The sequence below is a fragment of the Daphnia carinata genome, chromosome 9, assembly GCF_022539665.2.
Source record: "Daphnia carinata strain CSIRO-1 chromosome 9, CSIRO_AGI_Dcar_HiC_V3, whole genome shotgun sequence".
Taxonomy (NCBI): Eukaryota; Metazoa; Arthropoda; class Branchiopoda; order Diplostraca; family Daphniidae; genus Daphnia; species Daphnia carinata.
This window is the reverse complement of record NC_081339.1, coordinates 1,840,696-1,866,635: the sequence shown is the minus strand read 5'-3', so window position 1 is coordinate 1,866,635 and position 25,940 is coordinate 1,840,696. Positions and strand designations below refer to the sequence as shown.

The window sequence follows — 25,940 nt, the reverse complement described above, 5'->3', positions numbered from 1 at the left end:
GTCGATTAGAAATTGATCAACAGATCAATCAATGAGCCGCTTTGGGTGGTGACGTGTCCCAAGTGTTCATTTCGAGGCAACTAAGTGGCCCAATAGGGCCTCAGACAAATTGGAAGGGGGATTCAAATGTAATGAGCTCGTCGTAGCAACAGGCGTGAGCAGCGCGTGATGTGTCTACGCGCAACCGGCAATATGAATAGAGCCAAACTGACTCGGGACCGAAAAGCCGTTCGGCTCTTACATCCCTCGCAAACATCTGGCTCTGCACTCGTTACAGAAACGCTTACACGAAAACACGTGAAAGTACAAGCTCGTACACTTGTGTCTTCCCTTCGTTCAACTGTCCATCACAACATTGTCCATGTTTTTACAACTGTTTGTTGCCTACGGCTTCGAAAGGCCGTCAGTTACATCGCAATTGGAGCTTCTTTTCTTGTGTTTCTTCCTCATTTCCAGCGGAGAAGTCAATGCAGTTGAAGATAACGGACGTGTTTGGCTGATGATTCCCGATCAGAAATATCGCGTAGTTGAACCGAATACAACGCTCACGATAACGAGTAGCTACGTGTATGAAAATGAGATGGATGCTAACCACACGGTACTCCCATGGAAATGGGAATTGCCCGATTTTCTCACCAAACATCCACAGGTACGTCTATCTAGCAATTAGCGCTCTCTTTCCCCTTTGTGAATGTTTTGATCGATTCTTCATTTGCAGCTGACAAAAGTAGAGGAGCGTTTTCAAGAAACGTTGGATACGAACGGAACTCACGTGACATCTTCGATGACACTGCATAACGTCACGCACCAAGACACGGGCTACTTCCGATTCCACTACGGCGACGTGGAATTAAAACAATACGTTTACATTTTCGGTCCGTTATATATCGTAAAAATTATAGAAATTTCTAATGAATGCGCACGTTTATTTTAGATGGAAAGAATCTCGTCACAATCACCGACAAGAGCTACTACCCGAATTACTACCTGTTCTTTTTCCACCAAGGTGAACTGGAAGTTCAAATTCCTTGCAAGTCAACCCACCCTAATGTCACCGTATCTCTCGTTCACGTTGATCAACTCAACAAAGAGCCAAACTTTGACGTATAATTTTTCTAAAAATTAACCTTTATGATTTTGATATTCTTCAAATTGAATTTAAAAAAAAACATACAGGATGCGTTAATCGAACAAAATTCGAAATGGTTGTTTGAACACGAACGCGGAATGACGTTGAAACACGTGATGATAAACAACACTGGAAATTATCGATGCATTGGCACCAAAGATAACGTCACTAACGAGAAACAATTTACCGTTAGCGTTAAAGGTATTTTCAAACAACTGCTTTGATGAACTAACTAAAAATAAATTTTGAAAAAAAAAAGGAATGGAGTTGGAAAGGATTGGCGATTCAGATGGCCCGTTAGAAGGAAGCAACGTCACTTTAATTTGCCGTACAATTTATCCCGAGGTTAAATTCCCAGCCCCACCGGAATGGGCCTATCAGATTAACAACACTGGACGATTACACGTTATAAACGAGGCAAGCTCACCCAAAGGTCCGACCTGTTTGAATAATTCATAAAAAAAAATTCAATAATCATCTACTTTAAACATCAAAACTTTCAGGCATTCAAATAACAACGCGTGATTACAGTAACCAGCGCAATACTGGAGGATTCAAGTTGAATTATTACGAGAGTCGATTGGAACTGATTGCGATCACGCGAAATACCTTTACCACGTTCCAATGCAAAGCTAATAGAGACAAAGACGCCGTAACTAAAACCATTTCTTTTCGAATAAAAGGTAAGATAAAACTCCCTCTTAATAGAAGATAGTTTAAAACTAAAAAAGCCAAGTGCAAAATGTGTAGATGAAAGACGCGATCTGCTGTCTAGTTTGGGTCATTTGGACGAAAGAAGGACAGAGGGCATTGCCACAATCGCCTTCTCCGTTTGTATGGCAATTTTCATGGTACTTGGAATCGGCATCAGTGTTAAACTCTATTTTGAGAAGGTGAGTCACTAAAAAGAGACCCAACGATTCAAAATATCACATGCGTCTTTTCCCTATACAGAAACGCAAAGCGATAACGGGCGCAAAGAGACTATTGGAAGGAAATGTGCGAGAAATCAACAACAAATTGCCTATGGATGAGCAAACTGAACTCTTACCTTACGATAAACGATGGGAATTTCCCCGCAATCGTCTCACACTCGGTTTGTTTTGACTCGCGGCAAAGGATATCGCTATAAAACAATACGTAATGATATGCAACTCACCCATGTAGGAATCCAACTGGGCGCTGGATGTTTTGGAAGGGTCGTCAAGGCCGAGGCAGTCGGGATCAAAGGCTCTGATGAAATTGTCAAAACCGTGGCCGTCAAAATGGTGCGTTCGCAAACCAATATCGCCGCAATGCAAGCTCTCATCAGCGAATTAAAAATCCTCATCCACTTGGGATCGCATCTGAACGTCGTCAATTTATTAGGAGCCTGCACTAAGAAAATATCGAAAGGTACTAATTATAGGACACAATAAAACTATATTTTGAATTACCCTTTTTGATTTGTGAAGGTGAGCTTTTGATCATTGTCGAGTACTGCCGGTTCGGCAATTTGCAATCGTACTTGCTCAATCACCGGAGCAGCTTCATTAATTTGGTAGACGACTTTGGGAATATGCGATCAAATAACGAGGCAGAAGAATTCGACTACATGCTCAGGTATCCCTTTGTTGCAGATTAGGCCAACCAATGGTTAAGATTGACTTGTCCCAATTTCAAATGCCACTTAGGGACGAATGTTTCGGTAATACGTCGAGCGAAGAAAACGATCTCGTTTCCCACATGACTAAATCACTGGGCAACTCATCTGGACGAAATTCCGTCGACTACGAATGCCCAGGTAAATCTAGCAGAAAGAAAAAACTCTTGTTATTGGCCGAAAATGTTTAAAAGTGTTGCCGAACCCCATGATCGCTTACCTTCAAGAAGTGTCTCCGTTGGAAATCCTGGAGGAGGCATCGGTAACCGAATCCTTTTGGCAATACAAGCAAGATCCAGATGTCACTCTAAATCGGCCCATTTCCACACGTGACTTGATCTCCTGGTCCTACCAAATAGCAAGAGGAATGGATTATTTGGCTAGCAGAAAGGTGTATGAGCGTTTCATTTGCATATCGAGATATAGACATTAAGGCTCGTTATCACCTGTGAAGGTTCTCCATGGCGATTTAGCTGCCCGCAATGTTTTGCTGGCCGATGATGGTGTTGTGAAGGTGGCAGATTTCGGTATGGCCAAGAAAATGTACTACGAAGGCAATTACGAGAAAACAGGCCAAGTAAGATTTAATTTTAAATGTCGCTAAAATATTAGATTGCGTTCCTTGTTTCTTACCGACAGGGATTGATGCCCGTCAAATGGATGGCCATTGAATCCTTGACGGATCGCATCTTTTCCAGCCATTCGGATGTCTGGTCCTACGGGGTGCTTCTCTGGGAGCTCTTTTCCTTGGGGAAAGTTCCATATCCAGGTAACGAATTATCCTATAAAATATGTTGTACTGTATTACAAGTGGTTGATTATGGCTAATGATTTTACCTGAGCAAGGAATGGAAGCTGGTCATTTGCTCATCAAAACAATCCAACAGGGATACAGAATGGAGAAACCGTATAACGCCCCTAATTTCTTTGGTGAAATTTTAAGCAATTGCTGGAAAACGGATCCGAAAGATCGGCCAACATTCAGCCAATTAGAAGCGACGATCTGCAGTAACATGGAATCATCAATCAGTTCCAACTATCTGAATTTGAACGCTCCGTACGTCAAGTCCAATGAAGAGAAGGACAGAGCCACTCCAACGGATCTTTTTGGGCTGGCCAAACTGTTGAACGAGAAATCCCATTTGAATGACAAGTTTTACGTAAACACGAATTTGCATTCTCAAAGTAAAGAGGACGTGATCCGCTATTCCGTCTTTCCTCAGCGAACTTAAAAACAAACGCAAATAAATGAAAGGCAAGATGAATGAAGATGTGTAGCAAAAACTGAACAGCTGCCATCTGAACATATTCCATATAAATATGTTACACGGAGCTATGGGCATACAAACTATGAATTAACATTCAACAATTATAAATGTCAACTACTCCGGCTTCCAGGTTTAACTTGGAAAAGCGCTTTCTTCGGCCGTTAATTGTAATCGATTTGCCAGAGTGACGATGAATACATTACGCATTTCAATGTATAAGACGTTAACATACGTTTCAGTGCCATCAGTAGGCAGTTGCCTAAAGTTAAAATTGATTTAGTTCGACGCAGAACGTCAAGGACTTTGCCAACACAGCAAAACCAAAATGCACATGCCTCACCAACCAAAAGATAAACTCCATGTCGCTTTTTGTGGCAACAACGAAAATAAACAGTGGTTTCGACAAAGAAGGAAACAGCGGTTGGATGTGGGCGGGTGAGATCGGGACGTGACGGGAAATCCTTGCAAATTTAGATTATATTGCGCATGGCGAGCGATACAGCAAGCAGTTTGACAGCAAGCGTCTTTGTTAGACACGATCTCGAAATAGTTGATTGTCTTAAAATGCTAATCTTACGGTCATTTTCAAATTCAGCACATCATACGCCCTCAATCTGTGTCAAATGGTTTGTTCTCTTCCTCTTTCATATGACCAAGCAAAACCAAGTGGACGATCCTTCCGATTTTTTAAGATTGATACCCGAAACAGAGTGGCAGGTGATCGAGCCTGGTTCATGGCTAACGCTGACTTGCATTTCCAAACTAAATAGTTCCTCGTGGTTGCTACCGCATTATTTCAACAACAAACGGGTAGGGCATGACACTTTCGATCCGTTTTTTACAATGCGTTGTTTAGTTTTGGCTCTAAAACGTGTTTAATTGTTGCATGTGACAACAGACGAAAGTGAGTAATAATCGTGTACTCAAAACCTCTGACAAGAACCAAACGCATTTTCTTTCGACATTAACTTTGAGAAATGCAACGATCGCAGACATCGGCAGTTACGGTTGTGCTTTGCACAAGAGATATAGGAAATCAATTATCAGAAAACAATACGTCTACGTTTCTAGTTTGTTTTGAATTACTTTTCGCAAGCGACCACCAATGCCCATCTTTAAAACTGTTTCTTTCATTAGCTGACAGAGATCTCTTGTTCCTGAACCGAACGCCATGGAAAATCAGTTACAGATTCGAATCGGGTGTACTTACATCAAAAAGTGCACAGCATCGCCCTGGAATAATTCCTTGCCTGCCTACCCACCCGAATGTCACTATTTCACTTGTACACGAAACCAGCATAATCAACGATTCTGAATTCGAAAAGAAGAATATAACAGTATGTATCCAACAAGGCATTGTCGACATAAGCACATACTTGCAAACGCTAATACTTTCGTTGCTGCCCACAGATCTCAATGCCCAATTCCAGTTGGTCGTTCGATCCAGATCGTGGACTCACGCTAAATAATTCAAAGCTAAGCGACTCCGGAGAATATTTTTGTGTGGGATCAAAGGGCAATATCACGCAAAAGAAAATGTTTACATTATACGTCACAGGTATTTGTTGCCAAATAAGGTAGGGAAATTTCACTGAATTTAAACAAATGATGTTTCGACCACTAGGAATAGAGCTGGATAGGGTGGGCGATCCTAGTGATCCACGTGAAGGTGAAAACGTCACATTCGTTTGTCGTTACATAGGCTATAATTCTGCTAAGCTGCATTGGTACTACCGAAACAGTGACAGTGGGAAAATCCAAAATATACGTACAAGAAGCCACACAAAAGGTAGTAAGAAAATAATTTATGTCTTCATGCACAAAGGGTTTTGCATATAAACGTATTAACGTGCTCAGTATCGTCTAAATTTTTTCAAACTTTAGACTATGAAATAGAGATGTATAATAAAACTACAGGAAGGTTTTTTTATGGCGTTCACATGCTAAGTTATTTGCGTATCTTCGGAATTCATCTGAACACGGCTTCAGCATTTCAATGTACAAGCCAGTTTCGGCGTTCAGCCATAACAGCCGAAATTTCATTTCGAGTCTTGGGTATTCATCTAGTTCTATTATCCACAAGCGCAACATATTGAAGTTTAAAAACGTCTACTTGCAGAAGCAATTAGTGATCCCCTGGATAACTTGGTCATAATAGAAAAAGATACAGTTCAGAATCTAACATGCAGACGGCCGCCAATCAAAGATCACATCCAATGGCTCAAGGTAAATTCTCTTAACAAGCATGTACGCTAACCATAATCACACGACATTTCTAGGACGGACTATCATTTGACTCAGATCAAATATTTTTGACACACAATTTCTCCATAGTGTCGCTTAACGGAACTCGGGAAGAAATCGGTACGTACACGTGTCAATGGGAAAACAGCATAGGGGAAGTGCGGTATAGGAATTTTACTGTGGACTTCTTCAATAACACGCCGACGGAAAACCTGAACAAGACGATCATCCTCCTAGCTATTATTTTATCGGCTTTATTTCTGATTGGAGTTGGGATCGGCATTAAATTCTGTTTGGATCGGGTGAGCAAAATCCATTTAAAGGACAGTAACTCAGTTTCAAAAAGTGTGCCACTGACATTTTTCTTCGGTAAAAAAGCAGAAGAAAAAATCTTTCATAGGCACAGAAGAATTATTGAAGGGAAAGACCAGTGAAATCAATGACGACATTCCGCCGGAATATCGAATTGAATTTCTACCCTACGACAAACAATGGGAATTTCCGAGGCATCGCCTCAAACTTGGTTCGTTGCGTTTTCAAGTTCCTTTCTGCTCCAAGATCATAAAGTAAAGAACACACGCATTTAAAGGGGATCAACTGGGAGCGGGATGTTTCGGTAGGGTTATGAAAGCTGAAGCTGTTGGACTAAAAGACTCGGATAAAACTGTTAAAACGGTGGCAGTTAAAATGGTTCGATCTGCAACTAACGCTGCCGCAATGGAAGCTCTAATCAGAGAGTTGAAAATCTTGATCTACCTTGGATCGCACATTAATGTTGTCAATTTACTGGGAGCCTGCACAAAAGGAACATCCAGAGGTTTGGGAGATTTCTGAAAACAGCAGGAAGAGAAAAAACATTTTCTATTGTTCAACCGTTGTAGGAGAACTGTTCATCATCATTGATTATTGTCGATTCGGAAATGTGCAAACCTATTTGAAGAACTGTCGGGAAAATTTTATCAATCAAGTGGACAAGTTCGGTCAGCTGAAAAGCGAAATGGAAGTCCAATCGATGAATCTACCAGATTGCACTTCATACGACATAGACAAAACTGCAATGAAATCAACTTCATGTAAGTGACGACATGGATAATCAATTGACTGACTTTTTACTGTTCCTCGTCTCTTGTTAGTTAAATCTATCTCTGATCGATTGCACCCACCACCATTCTCGCAACAACATCCAAATTCTACTTCAAATCAATGCATTTCTACAAGGGATTTAATATCTTGGTCTTATCAAATAGTTCGAGGAATGGATTATTTAGCCAGCAAAAAGGTATCATTTTACAATCTGTGTTATTTTTTGTTTAAAGAACATTATGCATCCCGTGAAATCAAGGTAATTCACGGAGATTTAGCTGCTCGTAATATTCTGTTGGCCGACAAGGGAGTGGTCAAAGTATCAGATTTCGGAATGGCCAAGAAAATGTACTACAAAAGCAATTATGTGAAAAAAGGGCAGGTATTGTGCTAAAAGCATTTGAACACGATCGCTGACGGAATTCTCAATATTGACAGTTCTTGATGCCAGTCAAATGGATGGCCATCGAATCGTTGACGGATAATTCATTTTCAAGCCAATCGGACGTTTGGTCGTACGGTGTCCTTTTATGGGAACTTTTTTCGCTTGGCAAAGTGCCATTCCCAGGTGAAAATTGCTTAGAAAATCCATTTTTGAAGTTAGGTGCCAACATAAAGAAATGTCCTACGTTAATTTCAAGGAATGGATGTTGCTCACGTTCTCGTGAAAGAAATACGGAAAGGATATCGCATGGAAAAACCTGATTTCGCACCAAATGTTTTTGGAAAAATAATGGCAGATTGTTGGAAAACGAAACCGGACGAGAGACCAACATTTGGTCAGTTAGATGAATTGATCATAGGGCAGTTGGAATCGTCTGTTCCCTCCATGTATTTGAATATGAACGATGAGTGCGGAAAAATTGATGAAGAAAGCGGTGCAACCAGCAATCGCAATGTGCTGGTGGAAATCATGGACAGGGCTACTATGGCTTAGTACGATTAACTACAATCTAGCAATAAAAAAATGTCTTTGGCCAAGGAATCACACTCATGATCAGGGGGCACATGGATGTGATTGAATTGTTGAACCCAAACTTGCTCTGCCCATGCTGATGAACGTTTTGCCATATTTAAAATTTGAATTGCTTTTTTAAGACGAACGATACGTCGACGATAATTGAGACGAAAGAAGTTCTTACCTGTCTAAAAAAAAGAACTTCACCACTCCAAAGCTCAAAAGTGGGCGGAGGAAAAACAAGTTGTTCTGACAAAAATTTTCCTGTGAAAGACATGTTCTGCTTGACAGCCGTTCCTCCCGTTTCACTCTGTGTTTGTTGCCATCGATAATATGGAATTGTTACAGAAAATGAGTTTTACCTCTCGTTCTGATTTATTTCCCAGCCAACAATGGCGCTGACTAGTTTCTGTCGTTGCCAATAGTTGCGTTGAATTTCGTCATCGGCCATTTCCACTAGTCGTCTAATGCAGTCCTGTGTCATCTCCCCAAATGAGGATAACTGAAAACTAAACAAATTAGAAATACTGTTAATATCAATAAACTTAATCTACGTTCAAAAACGAAGAGAAAAAAAATGTAATTCCAACAACAAAGAGGACGTGATCCGCTATTCCGTCTTTCCTCAGCGAACTTAAAAACAAACGCAAATAAATGAAAGGCAAGATGATTGAAGATGTGTAGCAAAAACTGAACAGCTGCCATCTGAACATATTCCATATAAATATGTTACACGGAGCTATGGGCATACAAACTATGAATTAACATCCAACAATTATAAATGTCAACTACTCCGGCTTCCAGGTTTAACTTGGAAAAGCGCTTTCTTCGGCCGTTAATTGTAATCGATTTGCAAGAGTGACGATGAATACATTACGCATTTCAATGTATAAGACGTCAACATACGTTTCAGTGCCATCAATAGGCTGTTGCCTAAAGTTAAAATTGATTTAGTTCGACGCAGAACGTCAAGGACTTTGCCAACACAGCAAAACCAAAATGCACATGCTTCGCCAACCAAAAGATAAACTCCATGTCGCTTTTTGTGGCAACAACGAAAATAAACAGTGGTTTCGACAAAGAAGGAAACAGCGGTTGGATGTGGGCGGGTGAGATCGGGACGTGACGGGAAATCCTTGCAAATTTAGATTATATTGCGCATGGCGAGCGATACAGCAAGCAGTTTGACAGCAAGCGTCTTTGTTAGACACGATCTCGAAATAGTTGATTGTCTTAAAATGCTAATCTTACGGTCATTTTCAAATTCAGCACATCATACGCCCTCAATCTGTGTCAAATGGTTTGTTCTCTTCCTCTTTCATATGACCAAGCAAAACCAAGTGGACGGTCCTTCCGATTTTTTAAGATTGATACCCGAAGCAGAGTGGCAGGTGATCGAGCCTGGTTCATGGCTAACGCTGACTTGCATTTCCAAACTAAATAGTTCCTCGTGGTTGCTACCGCATTATTTCAACAACAAACGGGTAGGGCATGACACTTTCGATCCGTTTTTTACAATGCGCTGTTTAGTTTTGGCTCTAAAACGTGTTTAATTGTTGCATGTGACGACAGACGAAAGTGAGTAATAATCGTGTACTCAAAACCTCTGACAAGAACCAAACGCATTTTCTTTCGACATTAACTTTGAGAAATGCAACGATCGCAGACATCGGCAGTTACGGTTGTGCTTTGCACAAGAGATATAGGAAATCAATTATCAGAAAACAATACGTCTACGTTTCTAGTTTGTTTTGAATTACTTTTCGCAAGCGACCACCAATGGCAATCTTTAACACTGTTTCATTCATTAGCTGACAGAGATCTCGTGTTCCTCGACCGAACGTCATGGAACTCCAAATACGGATTCCATTTGGGTGCACTTCAGTTAGATATCCCACAACATCGCCCTGGAATAATTCCTTGCCTGCCTACCCACCCGAATGTCACTATTTCGCTTGTACACGAAACCAGCATAATCAACGATTCTGAATTCGAAAAGAAGAATATAATAGTATGTTCCCAACGAGACATTGTCGACATGAACAGATACTTGCAAACGCTAATACTTTCGTTGCTGCCCACAGATCTCAATGCCCAATTCCAGTTGGTCGTTCGATCCAGATCGTGGACTCACGCTAAATAATTCAAAGCTAAGCGACGCCGGAGAGTATTTTTGTGTGGGATCAAAAGGCAATATCACGCAAAAGAAAATGTTTGCATTGAATGTCATGGGTATTTTGTAGGCAAATAATGTTGGTTAAATTCTACTGAATTCAAACAAATGATGTTTCGACCACTAGGAATAGAACTTGATAGGGTGGGCGATCCTAGTGATCTACGTGAAGGTGAAAACGTCACATTTGTTTGTCGTTACATAGGCCAAAATCCTGCTACGCTGCATTGGTTCTACCGAAACAGTGGCAGTGGGAAAATCCAAATTATACGTACAAAAAACCACACAAAAGGTAGTAAGAAAAAAATTTACGTCTTCATGCGCAAAGGGTTTTGCATGTAAACGTATTAACGTGCTCAGTAACGTCTAAATTTTTTCAAACTTCAGACTATGAAATAGAGATGTATTATAAAACTACGGAGAGGTTTTTTGGTGGCTTTCACACGCTAAGTTATTTGCGTGTCTTCGGAATTCATCTGAACACGGCTTTAGCATTTCGATGTATAAGCCAGTTTCGGCATACAGCCGTATCAGCCGAAATTTCTTTTCGAGTCTTGGGTATTAATCTAGTTCTATTATCCACAAGCGCAACATATTGAAATCTAAAAACGTCTACTTGCAGAAGCAATTAGCGATCCCCTGGATAACTTGGTCATAATAGAAAAAGATACAGCTCAGAATCTAACATGCAGACGGCCGCCAATCAAAGATCACATCCAATGGCTCAAGGTAAATTCTCTTAACAAGCATGTACGCTAACCATAATCACACGACATTTCTAGGACGGACTATCATTTGACTCAGATCAAATATTTTTGACACACAATTTCTCCATAGTGTCGCTTAACGGAACTCGGGAAGAAATCGGTACGTACACGTGTCAATGGGAAAACAGCATAGGTGAAGTGCGGTATAGAAATTTTACCGTGGACTTCTTCAATGACACGCCGACGGAAAACCTGAACAAGACGACCATCCTCCTAACTATTATTTTATCGGTTTTATTTCTGATTGGAGTTGGGATCGGCATTAAACTCTGTTTGGATCGGGTGAGCAAATTCCATTTAAAGAACAGTAACTCAGTTTAAAAAAGTGTGCCACTGACATTTTTCTTCGGTAAAAAAGCAGAAGAAAAAATCTTTCATAGGCGCAGAAGAATTACTAAATGGAACGACCAGTGAAATGAATGACGACATTCCGCCGGAATATCGAATTGAATTTTTACCCTACGACAAACAATGGGAATTTCCGAGACATCGCCTCAAACTTGGTTCGTTACGTTTTCAAGTTCCTTTCTGTTCCAAGATCATAAAGTAAAGAACACACGCATTAAAAGGGAATCAACTGGGAGCTGGATGTTTCGGTCGGGTTGTGAAAGCCAAAGCTGTTGGACTAAAAGACTCGGATAAAACTGTTAAAACGGTGGCAGTTAAAATGATTCGATCCGCAACTAACGCTGCCGCAATGGAAGCTCTAATCAGAGAGTTGAAAATCTTGATCTACCTTGGATCGCACACTAATGTTGTCAATTTATTGGGAGCCTGCACAAAAAGTGCATCCAGAGGTTTGTAAGATTTCTAAAAACAGCAAGAAGAGAAAAAAAAGTTTTTTATGTTTCAACCATTACAGGTGAACTCTTACTCATCATTGATTATTGTCGATTCGGAAATGTGCAAACCTATTTGAAGAACTGCAGGGGCAATTTTATCAATCAAATCGACAAACAAGGTCAGCTGAAAAGCGAAATGGAAGTCCAATCGACGGGCGTGTCAGATTGCATTTCTTTCGACACAAATCATACTGCAACTTCATGTAAGTGACGACACGAATAATAAATTGAGTGACTTTTTACTGTTCATCATCTACTGCTAGCTCAATCTATCTCTGATCGATTGTACCCACCACCATTCTCGCAACAAGATCCAAATTCTACTTCAAATCAATGCATTTCTACAAGGGATTTAATATCCTGGTCTTATCAAATAGTTCGAGGAATGGATTATTTAGCCAGCAAAAAGGTATCATTTTACAATCTGTGTTATTTTTTGTTTAAAGAACATTGTGCATCCCGTGAAATCAAGGTAATTCACGGAGATTTAGCTGCTCGTAATATTCTGTTGGCCGACAAGGGAGTGGTCAAAGTATCAGATTTCGGAATGGCCAAGAAAATGTACTACAAAACCAATTATGTGAAAAAAGGGCAGGTATTGTGCTAAAAACATTTGAACACGATCGCTGACGGAATTCTCAATATTGACAGTTCTTGATGCCAGTCAAATGGATGGCCATCGAATCGTTGACGGAGAATTCATTTTCAAGCCAATCGGACGTTTGGTCGTACGGTGTCCTTTTATGGGAACTTTTTTCGCTTGGCCAAGTGCCCTACCCAGGTGAAAACTGTTTAGAAAATCTATTGTTAAAGTTTGGTGTCAACATAAAGAAATTGCCCACGTTAATTTCAAGGAATGGATGTTGCTCACGTTCTCGTGAAGGAAATACGGAAAGGATATCGCATGGGAAAACCTGATTTCGCACCAAATATTTTTGGAAACATAATGGCAGATTGTTGGAAAACGAAACCGGACGAGAGACCAACATTTGGTCAGTTAGATGAATTGATCATAGGGCAGTTGGAATCGTCTGTTCTAGCTATTTATTTGAATATGAACGATCAATGTGGAAAAATTGATGAAGAAAGCGGTACAACCACCAATCGCAATGTGCTGGTGGAAAGTGTGGACAGGACTAGTATGGAAAAATAAATACGACTAACTACAATCTAGCAATAAAAAAATGTCTTTGGCCAAGAAATGACATTCATGAGCAGGGGGTACAAGAATGTGATTGGATTGTTGAACCCAAACTTGCTCTGCCCATGCTGATGAACGTTTTGCCATATTTAGCTTTTAGTTCTTTTTTAAAACGAGCGATACGACGACGATAATTTGAGACGAAAGAAGTTCTTGCCTTTCTAACAACAACATTCTTCGCCACTCAAAGACTCAAAAGTCGTCGGAGGAAAAACAAGTTGTTCTGACAAAAATTTGCCTGTGAAAGACACGCTCTGCTTGACAGCCTTTCCTTCCGTTTCTGTCCATCTTTGTTGCCATCGTTCAAATGAAATTGTCACAGGAAAAGAATCTCACCTTACGTTCTCATTTATTTCCCAGCCATCAATGGCGTTGACTAGTTTCTGACGTTGGCAATCGTCGCGAGACGCTGAATTTCGTGATGGGCCATTTCCACTTGTCGTCTAATGCAGTCCTGTGTCATCTCTGCCAATTGAGTATAACTGAAAACTACACAAGTTACAGATACTGTTAATGTCAATAAACTTAATCTACGTGCAAAAACGAAGAGAACGAAAAATTAGATTTCTACAACCATCTTGGATTCCCCTTTTGTTGTTTGGAAAATGCATTATCCAGAAGGAAATGCATTGCAACTGCGTTTCTTTTTCGTTTTTTTCTGAGAATTCGTAGATGGTATGTTTCTTTCGATGCAACAATGGGATAGTCAATTTTTCCAGCCATGAGGAAAAAGAGAAACGAGTTTTTCTTCCCTAACCAGACTGAAGGACAGTAGGAGGTACTCTACCCCCAAGCCATTTCCTTTTTAGCTATCCTCTTTTTTCTTTACATTTTCCAAACTCATTTTTCTATTATTGAAACAAATATTTGCGTGAAAAAAAGCTTACTTTTCTGCTATGATTTTATTCTACTGACGAACAACTTTCGCTGGCAAAATGGCACTAGGCTACATCATGCAGCCTTCGACGTCAGGATGGGCAATGCTTTCACTTACAGTAACCAATCCAAATAGAGCCCTTCCATACCGTTTACGACACCCTGTTCTCGAGGACGTAAACCGTTACTTTAAGCAACGTACTGGACACACCTGCACTTACGGACGGCAAAACGGCGATGCAAACTCCTCACAACAAACGACACCACATGTAAACCGAAATTATTTAAAAAATGCACTACCAGCTGACGTAATACCACAAGGGCGACAACCATACTTTGGCCCTCATACGACGTGCCCGCATCCGAGAAAAACGGAAGCGGAACAGGCACTACATTGTTAACAGGCGCATTCAAAGCCATCATGGCAATGTCGTTTCGCTGCAATTGAACTAGAATGAAGCTATTAATTACGACCCCTCTGCTCCTAACATACGAATACTTGCCCTTGATACGGAGTTGTACGATGGATACACAAGGAACCTCCCCAGTCCTCACCTTAGCACCGGCCCCGCCGTTTGCAGCTAATGTGTTTAAGATCACTTGTAACGAGCCCGTGGACAGAGCAGTTACGCTACAAGAAAAAAAAACATACAAAATTGAACACGAAAAAAATTTTGCATCACCAAATAACCACTCAACCCTAAACCACTCACACTAAACCAGATTCAACGATTGCAAGCTGAATTGGGTGCAAGTTACGGAGGGAGTTTCAATTTTCAGGGAAAAGCGAGGTCGCAAAAACATCCCCACTTTACTAGACAATGAGCAACCGTCAAAATAAAAGAAGCCGTAATCAAAGTCCCACTGCAGAAACCATTCCAACTAATTTGCATCACGACCAGCATTGTGATTAGCATCAGAATTTACCGCTAACCATAAACGGAAATTCCCCAGCAGAAGCCTGCGTCCCACCAACGATTTGATCAATTTCTTCCTTACCTTTACCTTCCATTAAAAATAAACATTAAACACGACGAATATAAGAAACGGCAACAGTGAGACGGCACTCACTATTGTTTAGGCTTCCTCCGGAAACTGAAGTCGAATAAACGCATCCAAAAACGCAAATTAGCAAAATACTCTAGCGAAAAAGAAAATTCTAGTATTTAAACGGTCCATCAATGCTAGCAAGAAAAAAACATAAATTTACCTGAGCTGTTGAACGCATCGCAAATATTACGCGTTGCGAAACGTTGCTTAAGCTTCGATGAACCAGCAATGCTAATCAACTGATGTTCGAGTTCGCCTCCAGCTACGCTTTTTAAATCACATCCCCCAACGCAATTGCGCCAAAACATTTGTTGCAGCATAAAACGTGCAACAGCTTTCACTAGAACAAATTCAAATGCAGTTGGGTACAACGCACATGACGACGTTCAATTACGGGAAACATATACGCGTCAAAAACAATACCAATGAAAGAGTGTGGCCGACGAAACAAGTTCCAGTTTTCAATAACCTCAGGTGGTGATCGGGAAAGATACACACCTGCCCATCTGTGCATCAGTTCAGCTGGTCAGAACGAAGTACATAAAAATTTTCTTTCATCTAAACACAAAGAGTAGGATTAAGTTAGTTAAAAGAACAGCAATTAAAATCTACCTTTGAACTGCTCTGAACGACAAAAGACAAAGGGCACCACAGGTTGGTATTTTAACGCTTATTAAAAAGGGGTTCCGGTAACCAAATGTCGAGTGTAGCTTGACATTTTGTAATTAAAAAAAAAATTTAACAATAAATGGCTGTTGTATCTCTGATGGCTGGACAGGCCATGGGTGGACCAATGGGCTCGTCTTCTTCTGGATACTACACCACGACGTATGCTGCGCCCAGCTACTACAGCACAAAGGCTCCAGAATACTCCACAACAAAAAAAGCTGAGTATTATACAACAACGTATGCTGCACCCAGCTACTACACCGAGCCTCCCAAGTATTACACAACTAAATCAGGGGAATACTACACTATAGCCTTTCATTACACAACTACGTATGCTGCTCCAACGTACTACACAACGACATACGCTACACCGAGCTACTATACTGAAGCTTCCCATACATATTATGCTGACCCCAGCTGCGCTACCACTACAGTTGCCTACTATACGACAACAGAAGCAGCCAAATATTATGTAGCTCCAACTTACTACACTGAGGCTGCCCCGTCTTACTACGCTGAGACGACATACTACGCTGATGTTCCGAAGCCATACGCTGCCCCAAGTTACTGCATCACGGCTGCTCCTTCGTACTACGTGGAACATACTTACTACACTGCAACTTATGCTGCCCCGTCTTGTTACACCACAAAGGGTGCTGAATACTACACTACTACGTACGCTGCCCCAACTTACTACACAGAGGGCCCCATGTACTACAAGACGGAGGCTCCACAATACTACACTACAAAAGCTCTTGAATACACAATAACCTATGCTGCATCACACTACTATGCAGTAGCCCCGAGGTACTACACCACCACTTACGCCGCTCCTTCTTATTACACTGAGGCTCCGCAGTACTACACTAATAAGGCTTTCGGGTACACAACAACGTATGCTTCGCCAGGCTACTATACCGAGCCCACCAAGTACTATTCCACTACTCATGCTGCTCCGGTTTGCTACACCGAAGCTTCCCAATACTACAGCACAAAGACCGCTGAATACTACACTACTGCTGCATAAGAGTATTACACTAGAAAGCTGAATATTACGCAACCACTTACGCAGCTCCAGCTTACTATGCTGAGGCCACCACGTATTACAAGAGTGAGGCCACACAGTACTACACTACGAAGGCTCCCGAGTACTACACCACAACGTATGCTGCACCAAGTTATTACACTGAAGCTCCGATATACTACACAAATAACTATGCCACTCCTAGCTACTATACCGAGGCACAGAAGTACTACTCAGTTCCAAGCTACTACCAAACTGAAGCCCCCAAATACTACACCACAAAAGCACCAGAGTACTACACTACCACTTATGCCGCTCCTAGTTACTACACCGAGGCTCCAGCTTATTAGACGACAACCTATGCAACTCCCAGCTATTCCACGGAGCCACTGAAGTACTATTAATCGTGAAAATTGCGTTGTCCGTCAAGCTCGATGAGGTCAAGCTCGTGGAAAATTAGATTTTGTTCTATTATCTGCAGTCCTCGTTCCAAAATGAATATTTCCCTGCCATGTATTTATGCATTAACTAGTTAACCGAATTTGGTTTCTAAATGAAATGTTGAATACAGCTATAATGTCGTTACCAAATTCACTTATTTTTATTCTGTATCATAAAAAGAGAATGAAGGCGATTTCAATTTGTGTTGGTACAACTTTTTCATTTCTGAACACAATTATGCATTAGGACATTAATAAGAACTATATCATGGGTATTTATAAATCTGCTGCTCCAATATTCGTCAAAGGTAGAAGTTTCGGTTTGCCAGTTCTTATTTTAGTTATTAGGAAAATATTCAAAATGGTTGCGCTAAGCACTTGAATGACATGTCGTATAACTAACTCTCATTTAAATTCTGAGAAACTATTATACAATGCGATAAATGAACATTATCAAGAAGATAGTGGTGAAATCATTCAACGCAGTAATAAAAAAAAAACCTTAGCTAAAGTTTTCTAATTTTCAATTATTATCTAGCACTCACGAATTAGGGTGTGGTATCACGCACCGTTAATGATACGCAAAAATCCTCCATATCACCTTGCGGCCGATATTGGAATTAATGTGTTCATGCATAGGCTGGGTGTTATATTATGCAACTATGAGGAAAAAATAAGTTGAAGCCAATTTAGGATCGTCATTATTCATTTTCGTCATTTATTGTTAAACCTGTAATTCTAGGCTTGACATCGCGTTATCATTACAGGACATATCTTTTTCCACCCTACAAATTGGTAAAAATCAAGGCAAAAGGCTTGCGGTTTGCGTAGCAGTGGAGAATACCTTAGTTAAATATTATGTGAAGTTCAATCGCAATTACCAACGGCCGAAAGGGAAGAGAATGCCTTCAGGTGCATGACACCGTCATCAAAGGACGGGTTAAAATATTATACCTCATTTGTTATTATCAATGCCACAGGCTAGTGGCATGCATTAGGGGTGCAAAATTCTTAAAAAATGAGGACAAAACAAATATGGAATACGTCGAGTGGGCTCATGGAACAGCAACGGTAGTAAATCGAGTTTCACACAGCTGTTCCCTATCAAGTCTACATTATCTTGCAATCATGGGTAAGTATCACATTTTCAAACTTAATAACACGTTTGACTAATAAATTCGTGGTAGATTCTTTCAATGAGTTTTGACTTTTCCTTCAAATAGTTGCATCATTTTGATAAGGCCCTCTGTTTGATTCATTTATTAAATCGCATTCGTTTTCCACTTGTAGCTAACTATGCCACAATGCTGCTGTTGTATCTTTGATGGCTGGTGAGTCCGTGAGTGGACCGATGGGCTCGTTTTCTTCTGGACTACACCACTCTGGCGTCCTACTACACTGCTCTGGCGTCCTACTACACCACCAAGGCTCCTGAATACTACACCGCGAACAAGGCCGAGTATTACACGACAGCATACGCTACTCCAAGCTATTACACCGATGCTCCCAAATACTACGCAACGAAGGCCCCGGAGTATTGTAGAATGGCCATGTGGGTATCCATCAGTCATCACCAAGGAAAATGATACTCTCTCGATGAGTGTATACAAGGGATATGCATTCGAGGGATATCGTCTTTTCAACCTACTAGCAAACCAGGTCAGAGGTTTCTCATTTATAACGGTTATCGGCCTGGACGAGAGTCAAACAAAAAATTTGGTGTCTGAGTTCGTGAAACTGTTATATATAATATTGGACTACTTATCCATGTAGCGGTGCAATCAATTTTGTCTGATGGGTTTATTAAATATTTTTTTTTTTCGTTTCGTTTGTTGATTGTTAAACAATATTTGTTATTTAATTAACACATGGTGTACAAAACAAACGGATGAAAACACTTTCTATATGTGAATGTCGTTGGTTTATTGTTTTCCTCTATTCTCGCCATTATGTTCGTCATCAACAGGAAGATTGATTCGCAGCAAGTTCGCAGTGACGAACTTCAGGTTGGCATGGACGTGTATAGGCAAGACAATAATCGCATCCAACAAAAATTACTCTAGGTATTTTTATAATGTACGCAATAATTTACCGTACACGCGGAACTTGACCACCGGTGTGACCTCGCACATACCGGCACCGGATTTATTATTGAGATGTTACTACTTGTTCAGTTTCTTGTCAAGTTTGATGCACAGTTATGCCATTGACAATTTGACGATCGTTACCTGGGTGACGGTGGTTGACTCACTACGTCCTATTTATTTCTAAGCGAAACTGCCGAGAACATGGTAACACACATAACTGATGACAAATTTATCATCTTGTCTGTATAACTTTGTACTGTATGAAAAGAGTACCGTATGAGATATCATAAGCTTGTTTGTTGAATTTTTAACTTAAATGGATGCAATAGATTTCGTTTTATTATGTAAGACGATACCCTTATACTTTGTAATACAAAATTAGGAAAGACAAACAATATAACGTCGTACCAGTGCCGATCGGTAGCACCACAGTTACAGGCCGTGGAGCGCTGTCTTTCGGGCAAAAGTATCAGATTATACTTTGTCAACTCCATTGATGATATGTTCCTGTCACGCAAGTGGCCATTTCACACTTATTCGCATTGCCTCGAAGCAAAGCAAACAAACGACCCACAAGCCACGGACAAAAATAAAAAACAACCGGGAAAGCCAAAGAGCAAAAGAAACGACATCGAGTGCCCCAAAATGGGACCGGGAAACATTTCTTTCATACCTGAGTCGCGACTTCTGTTACGCAACACTAGTTAGACATTATTTTCTCGCCCTTATTTCTAACAGACGCCTTCGTGGTACACGTCACAAGGAAAATTTTTCAACAGTAACGTTGGGTAACTATAACGTAATCCCTCACCGTATTCGAGAACACGTAGTTTCGCAAGTGATGATGAATTCACCATGAGCCGTAATTGATTTGAATTCACTACTTCCATTGTTAGAACTAAAGTCAAGGACTCTTGCGGAGTATGCATTTTCCCTGTACTCACCATTATGTTAAATTGTATCATTCTACAACATTGAAATACGCCTGTCATTTTTTTGTGGGGCAGGCTTGATGGATAAACTCTGTGTGCGTAGTAGTCTGTTAAGCAATCTGCTTTCTTTAGTCGATTAGATTTCATTTGCGGACAATCACCTGATGATGTTCTTGATCAATCGCCAAGTGAAAGAAGCGGTCGAGAGACATGAAATAGTCATTAAAAAGTTGTGTAATGAGACATTCTTGTGCCGAAGGCACCACTGCATGGCGGCATCTTTTTTGTGTTCACTGATCGTGATTCAACAAACGAAATGTAATTTGCATTTTACTTTCAGCTTTTATAGTGATGGTTGCAAACTTAAATTCACGTTTCAAAATGCAATAATGAAGCAGGTATTAATCAGCTAATTTTAGTTAGTTGCAACCCTCGCAGTATAATTCAAAAAGCAGACTAGATGTCCTTATTAAAAATAAACCTAGGAGGATTACCTGAAGCAGGTAGTACCGACATGTCAACCACGGAACATTCGGCCCACATCACGGGTAATGAAGGGATCAATCACGCGGAATCTTATTGCGACGCGTGATATCCACCTAGGTCGTGGCCGGTATTCCCTGGCCACCCCAACGTAAAGTGTGAATGGCATCCCTTTTATACGGAAGTATTCAGCTCAAAAATGGATGCTGCTAGAAATGCAGATATTCATCGATTTTCTTTCTTTCATAATAATCTGAAAACATTTATCGAAAAAACAAATAATGAACTGTATGATGCGCATAAATTTTGTAAAGATGAAATAACTATTTTTCTCGTTAATTTAAAATAATGTATTCAATTTGTGTATTATATGACGTAATAGTGTATTGTTTTAGGTGCCCGATTCAAAGTGGGCGGGGCTTATTTCAATGTAAGTGTAAGGAACGGCCAGCCGTATTCCTTACATAAGCCTATGCTGTACATAGAGCATGTTCAGCGTTGTCAGTTATACTTAAGTAAAAATCAGTTATTTTTAATTTATAAAATTGTTATCCCTCTCGATATGATTCAAAAAGCAGACCAGATGTCCTTACTAAAAGTAAACCTAGGAGGATTACCTGAAGCAGGTAGTCTCGACCTGTCCACCACAGGACATTCAGGCCTCATCTCGGGTCATGATGGCGCAACCACGCGGAATCCTATTGCGACGCGTGATACCTACCTAGGCCGGCATTCCTTAGCGTTGTTTATGTTCGTTCCAGCTTTATTTATTCATGACTAATATCACTTCCGATGGAATCTGGTACTAGATTAGTCGTCTGATAAATGTTGCCGTTTTCGCGAATTGTAATCAACTTTTATTCTCAAAGATAAGCGTATTACACAACGACATAGATCGAACACATTGAAGTTTGTTTCTACAGTTTTCGTTCTAACGGTCAACATTCTGTGCACCGTATTTGTTCGCACACTAGCTTTTCACAGGACAGCGCAATGTTTCCTTACGTATCTTGGCCTTTCGTTAACGTAGGTCCCATCTCCGTCGTAAGCGATGTGGATAATATCCTGCGTTTACGCCGACGGTCATCGATGCAATGCGGAGGGTAAACTAGAAGAGGAAACAATAGCAGTGCAAGCACGTTTTCCTTGATTTTTCTGTTAAATTTTACTTTTAGAATTCGTTACCTTGCCTCAGCATATTGAGAGATACGTATCTAGACTTTCGAAAGCACGTTGTATTTTTATTTGATTTTTTTTTTGTTTTTTGTTTGACTCATTTAAACAACAATTGATGAACCATTGCTAATAAAACAGGTGATCCAATCTACAGCAACTCGGAGCCAAGGTTCCGTCTACGTATTACCCACCTAATTACAACGCCTTTCGACAAGTACTAAGGTTGAACGAACACGGATTTATGGAATGTATGTGAATAATAATGCTCAAAGACGTACGCCGAAATGTGAGATAATAGGAAGCGACTTTAGATAGGGGTGAATGCGACTAGTTATGATGGGGGAAAAAACATCCGCACTTTGCCGTCATAGACTAGGACTCTAACGTACTGTATGACTGCACATTTTGCGAAAATCAGTAAACGGGTTTGCAATCACATCTAAAGACTGATCAATAAAACAGTTCCAAATGCCAAATACTCAACTACTGTAAAGCTAGGAAAGCTCATATGATGCGTGATACAATAATTAAATACTAGCTTTAATAGTAACGATAATAAGGATTAGAAAGTACGTAAAGGATCCAATAGAAAACTGGGAGTAGACGTAGCGCGCCGAGGCACGACCACGAATTCCGTCGATAACGGATTTAAGGACAACAATCGGGCATCAAAAGAAGGCTACAAACACAAAAAAATTTTGAACAACGTTTGACGACGTTTGTTTCCACGAGACAACCGATGTACTACGCGATTTTCTTTTTCTATTCGTCCAAAAAGCGTGAAACGTTTCAGTTGCCGTTACTCAGTTCCTTAAGGTCATTAAGGAAGCTCTCCGGAGTCAAAAGGTGAGTTGAACCTACGAGCAAATTCCAAACACAATCAGTGATGTGCTCATTTAAAACAAAACAAAAATAAACGTAGCAGCAAAAGGTACTGACCGACAATGACTTCCCAGTTCTTGACGGCATTCGTCACTTCATATGCCGACCTCATTTCAGAATAGGAAGCTCCTCCCATTACGAAAATAATGATGCGAGGAACATTTCTCACATTCTGTTGAGATTTGTCCTTGTGCCAATACCGCGCACTGGTAAGAACAAAAACAAACAAGATACACATAATTTTTTTGCGACAACTGAATAGACGAAGTGGTTACCTCGGAGGAGCATTTCTTGAGACAGGGGCAGCAGGACGGCCGGCCAGAAATGGAAAATGTCTTTGATCCAACTTGTCTTCGATAGCATCTTCGGCGATATCTTTTAATATGGGAGTCCAACGGGACATTTGGTAAGTTTGCTCTGTGATGCGTTCTTTGCGAGTGATCTGGTGAATTTTTTTACGGTTGCCCTAAAAATCAAAATTCGACAGTCAAAATTAAAACTGATACTTCAATTCAGTAGGAATTCTTTTTTTTTTTTACGTCGACTACAACATTTAGACCTAACAAAGCCATATTAATTATTATGCTACGCTCGTTGGGAGGGATTTGGGCATGTTGAATAAGTTTGGTAAGATTTTCTTCCGAAATGCCATTCTTAGATAGAATGTAGAGTAGAATGATCCGAATTTTGTCAAAGTTGCTGACTTTTGTGTCCAGAAGAATGGGTACGATGTTGCGCATGTGATCCTTAATTTTTTCTCCTTCGGCATCAGTTCCCATGGCTAGATCCTAAATCCAAAGCATAATTTATGATAGGTTCAAACAGGGAATAATTTTTTTAAATATTTCGAAAGAAATTAATTAAATTGAAAGTACCTGCTCCACTTTGCATAACTTATCAACATTTCCTTGATAGCACTTCATACAGTCCTCCGCAAGATGAAGATGGGTTCCATATTTGGACAACTCTTTCTGGTATTGCGGCATTTTTTTAATCATTTGGGATAGATCTTTCATAGAAGACTTGTCGCCTGCTGGCATTCGCTTTGATTCCGTGAACTTTTTCATATTCTTCGTAACATTTCTATGAAAGATGTTTTTTTTTTTAACACTTATTATTGCCGACATAAAAAAAATAGAAATGTTTTACGTCGAGACGACCGCTATATGCTGATGACGCAATTCAACCCACAAATCGTCATTTTCGTCAAGTAATACTTCCCTCTCCGGTCCACCGGCTGTGCTTTCGTATCTGAGTCATAATAGAAATTAAGTATGTTTTTTTGGTCCAAAAATTCATGGTGCTACGAACTTGTAGACGTCGTTTTCAATAGGAAGCAAATCATACGCCATAGCCTGCAACGTCAATTCATGAAGCATTGGAGAAACACAATCGAATCCTCGATCGAGAATGATCAGCTGTGAGCGTGCTTTCTCTGGCCCTAAAGAGATTCATACGATTAAAATTGAATATCTCGTTTAAGAACATCGTGAGACCCACCTTCTCCCATGGTTGGTTCGTCAGCTTTATAGGCATCGAGTTTATGTTGAACCAGTTGGGCAAGTTCGGCATTACGATCGTAATCTCTATAAATTAAAAAAGATGTTGATAGCTAGAAAAAGAATTGATATTGAATAACATGAATGTATCTTACACTCTGTAGCGAATGGTGGGATATTCGCCTAAAGTAGCACAAAGAGTTGCTATCTGTTCAGCAGTGCGTTCCATCTCCGCTGTACGTCCTTGCGATTTTTGCGGATTAAAGTAGTACTGAAACGCATCGCGGTTATCCAACGAAAAGACCTACAACAAAAAATAATATTATCAAACGCCAATCACTTAGACGCGATAAAGAGAAATTACCTGCGACTCATAAGGGAGGAACGCAATGTTGATTTCCTTCAGAGTTTTTATGAACTTAGACACCGGATGTTTGCAAACTTCATTGAACAACTCCTCAGCACACGCTTGAAAAGTAAACTTAGGTTAGATTACAACAAAACCAATTCACAAAACTTCTACCTTCAGTAAAGAAAACATGGGCACATTTGTATTTGGCACGGCTAGGTGAAAGGAAATCATTCATCAATCCTCTCACAGAATTGTCACAAGGAGTAATGAGATAAATGGCTTCCATGGCAGGTAATGGCTCACGCTTTTTGTTTAGATCTTCTACCACTAAAATAAAAATGATGTTAAGACTCTTTGTTGTCCAACCAATACATAAATGTAAACAGGACACTTACATGTGATTCCTTCAGAAGCAATTTCATGCATTTTGCAGCATGCAGACACCATCCTCATTGATAATTGATCAACCAGAAGAATACGCCAATCTGTGCCACCTCCAGTTCCTGATGTTTTCCTGTTTGAACGGATGACATCTTGCATAATCTCTGCAATGAATGGAAACAAAAGAATGTACTTTAGCTACATTAGCAAAAATACAAATTCTTAGTCCAAACTGCAAATTTCGAATAATCAGATTATAAGGGCCTTTTGAAATCTCTAAACCAATAAGAAATATCCAAAAGGGAGAATGTAGAGAGGATTTAATATTCCTCAGACAAGGGTGTGTGACGTCATTAGGCTCCCGATCGATAAGTCAGATTTTTTGACAATTAACGCAAACGGAAGCAGTATTTTCAAGAGCACATAGCATTAAAAACCAAGACTTTATTGTCCAGGTTACACTTATCCATTTAGTCAGTAGTATTTTTAAAACTTTATTTACAAACTTACTTTGTCCAACTGTTGTTTTCAGCATTTTCGTTATTGTTCTTCCCTTCAAGAGGACGACCCACTCGTTGTCCCTTCACGAAACACAAGGCAAACACCACTTGGCCGACTTCTCACGAACTATGATTAACGTTAAAACCCAGCAGCCAATCAATGCACTTCAGGATACTACTATTTGTGAATGTAAACTAAATTTGAGATGCGAGTATTCTTTGGGTTGATTTGGGTAGGTCGACACACCTTCAGCGGGTGCAGCAATACCGAACGCTGGACTA

At 40.2% G+C, this 25,940-nt stretch overlaps 5 protein-coding genes across 5 annotated transcripts; 4 read left to right on the top strand and 1 right to left on the bottom strand.

Moving 5' to 3' along the window:
• The first annotated feature begins 346 nt into the window (after positions 1-346).
• Positions 347-4,215, top strand: LOC130688533 (vascular endothelial growth factor receptor 1-like). The gene is made up of 15 exons (XM_057511513.2): positions 347-649; positions 719-875; positions 935-1,104; positions 1,177-1,330; positions 1,389-1,562; positions 1,633-1,812; positions 1,880-2,022; positions 2,084-2,225; positions 2,297-2,524; positions 2,584-2,731; positions 2,803-2,912; positions 2,999-3,162; positions 3,226-3,348; positions 3,411-3,540; positions 3,618-4,215. Exons 1-15 carry the CDS (start codon positions 362-364, stop codon positions 4,001-4,003), a joined length of 2,697 nt encoding a protein of 898 aa, XP_057367496.1. The 5' UTR covers positions 347-361; the 3' UTR covers positions 4,004-4,215.
• A 1,737-nt stretch (positions 4,216-5,952) lies between these two features.
• On the top strand, positions 5,953-8,835 carry LOC130689132 (vascular endothelial growth factor receptor 1-like). Its single transcript, XM_057512154.2, has 10 exons — positions 5,953-6,094; positions 6,159-6,265; positions 6,319-6,585; positions 6,665-6,806; positions 6,873-7,100; positions 7,165-7,356; positions 7,417-7,562; positions 7,626-7,748; positions 7,805-7,934; positions 8,008-8,835. The coding sequence occupies exons 1-10, from the start codon at positions 5,980-5,982 to the stop codon at positions 8,301-8,303; spliced, it is 1,746 nt and encodes a 581-aa protein (XP_057368137.2). The 5' UTR covers positions 5,953-5,979; the 3' UTR covers positions 8,304-8,835.
• A 706-nt stretch (positions 8,836-9,541) lies between these two features.
• Positions 9,542-13,819, top strand: LOC130689130 (vascular endothelial growth factor receptor 1-like). Its single transcript, XM_057512149.2, has 15 exons — positions 9,542-9,808; positions 9,897-10,068; positions 10,136-10,335; positions 10,409-10,556; positions 10,625-10,789; positions 10,885-11,055; positions 11,120-11,226; positions 11,280-11,546; positions 11,626-11,767; positions 11,834-12,061; positions 12,127-12,309; positions 12,370-12,515; positions 12,579-12,701; positions 12,758-12,887; positions 12,961-13,819. The coding sequence occupies exons 1-15, from the start codon at positions 9,563-9,565 to the stop codon at positions 13,257-13,259; spliced, it is 2,727 nt and encodes a 908-aa protein (XP_057368132.2). The 5' UTR covers positions 9,542-9,562; the 3' UTR covers positions 13,260-13,819.
• A 2,162-nt stretch (positions 13,820-15,981) lies between these two features.
• Positions 15,982-16,929, top strand: LOC130688534 (uncharacterized). Its single transcript, XM_057511514.1, has one exon. It carries the CDS (start codon positions 15,982-15,984, stop codon positions 16,927-16,929), a length of 948 nt encoding a protein of 315 aa, XP_057367497.1.
• A 5,154-nt stretch (positions 16,930-22,083) lies between these two features.
• On the bottom strand, positions 22,084-25,931 carry LOC130689140 (protein ROP-like). The gene is made up of 13 exons (XM_057512165.2): positions 25,669-25,931; positions 25,173-25,322; positions 24,949-25,104; positions 24,790-24,893; positions 24,581-24,729; positions 24,427-24,512; positions 24,238-24,367; positions 24,076-24,177; positions 23,802-24,009; positions 23,466-23,714; positions 23,202-23,392; positions 22,984-23,132; positions 22,084-22,901 (listed from the first exon to the last, which is right to left on the bottom strand). Exons 1-13 carry the CDS (start codon positions 25,691-25,693, stop codon positions 22,834-22,836), a joined length of 1,767 nt encoding a protein of 588 aa, XP_057368148.1. The 5' UTR covers positions 25,694-25,931; the 3' UTR covers positions 22,084-22,833.
• Positions 25,932-25,940: the final 9 nt, after the last annotated feature.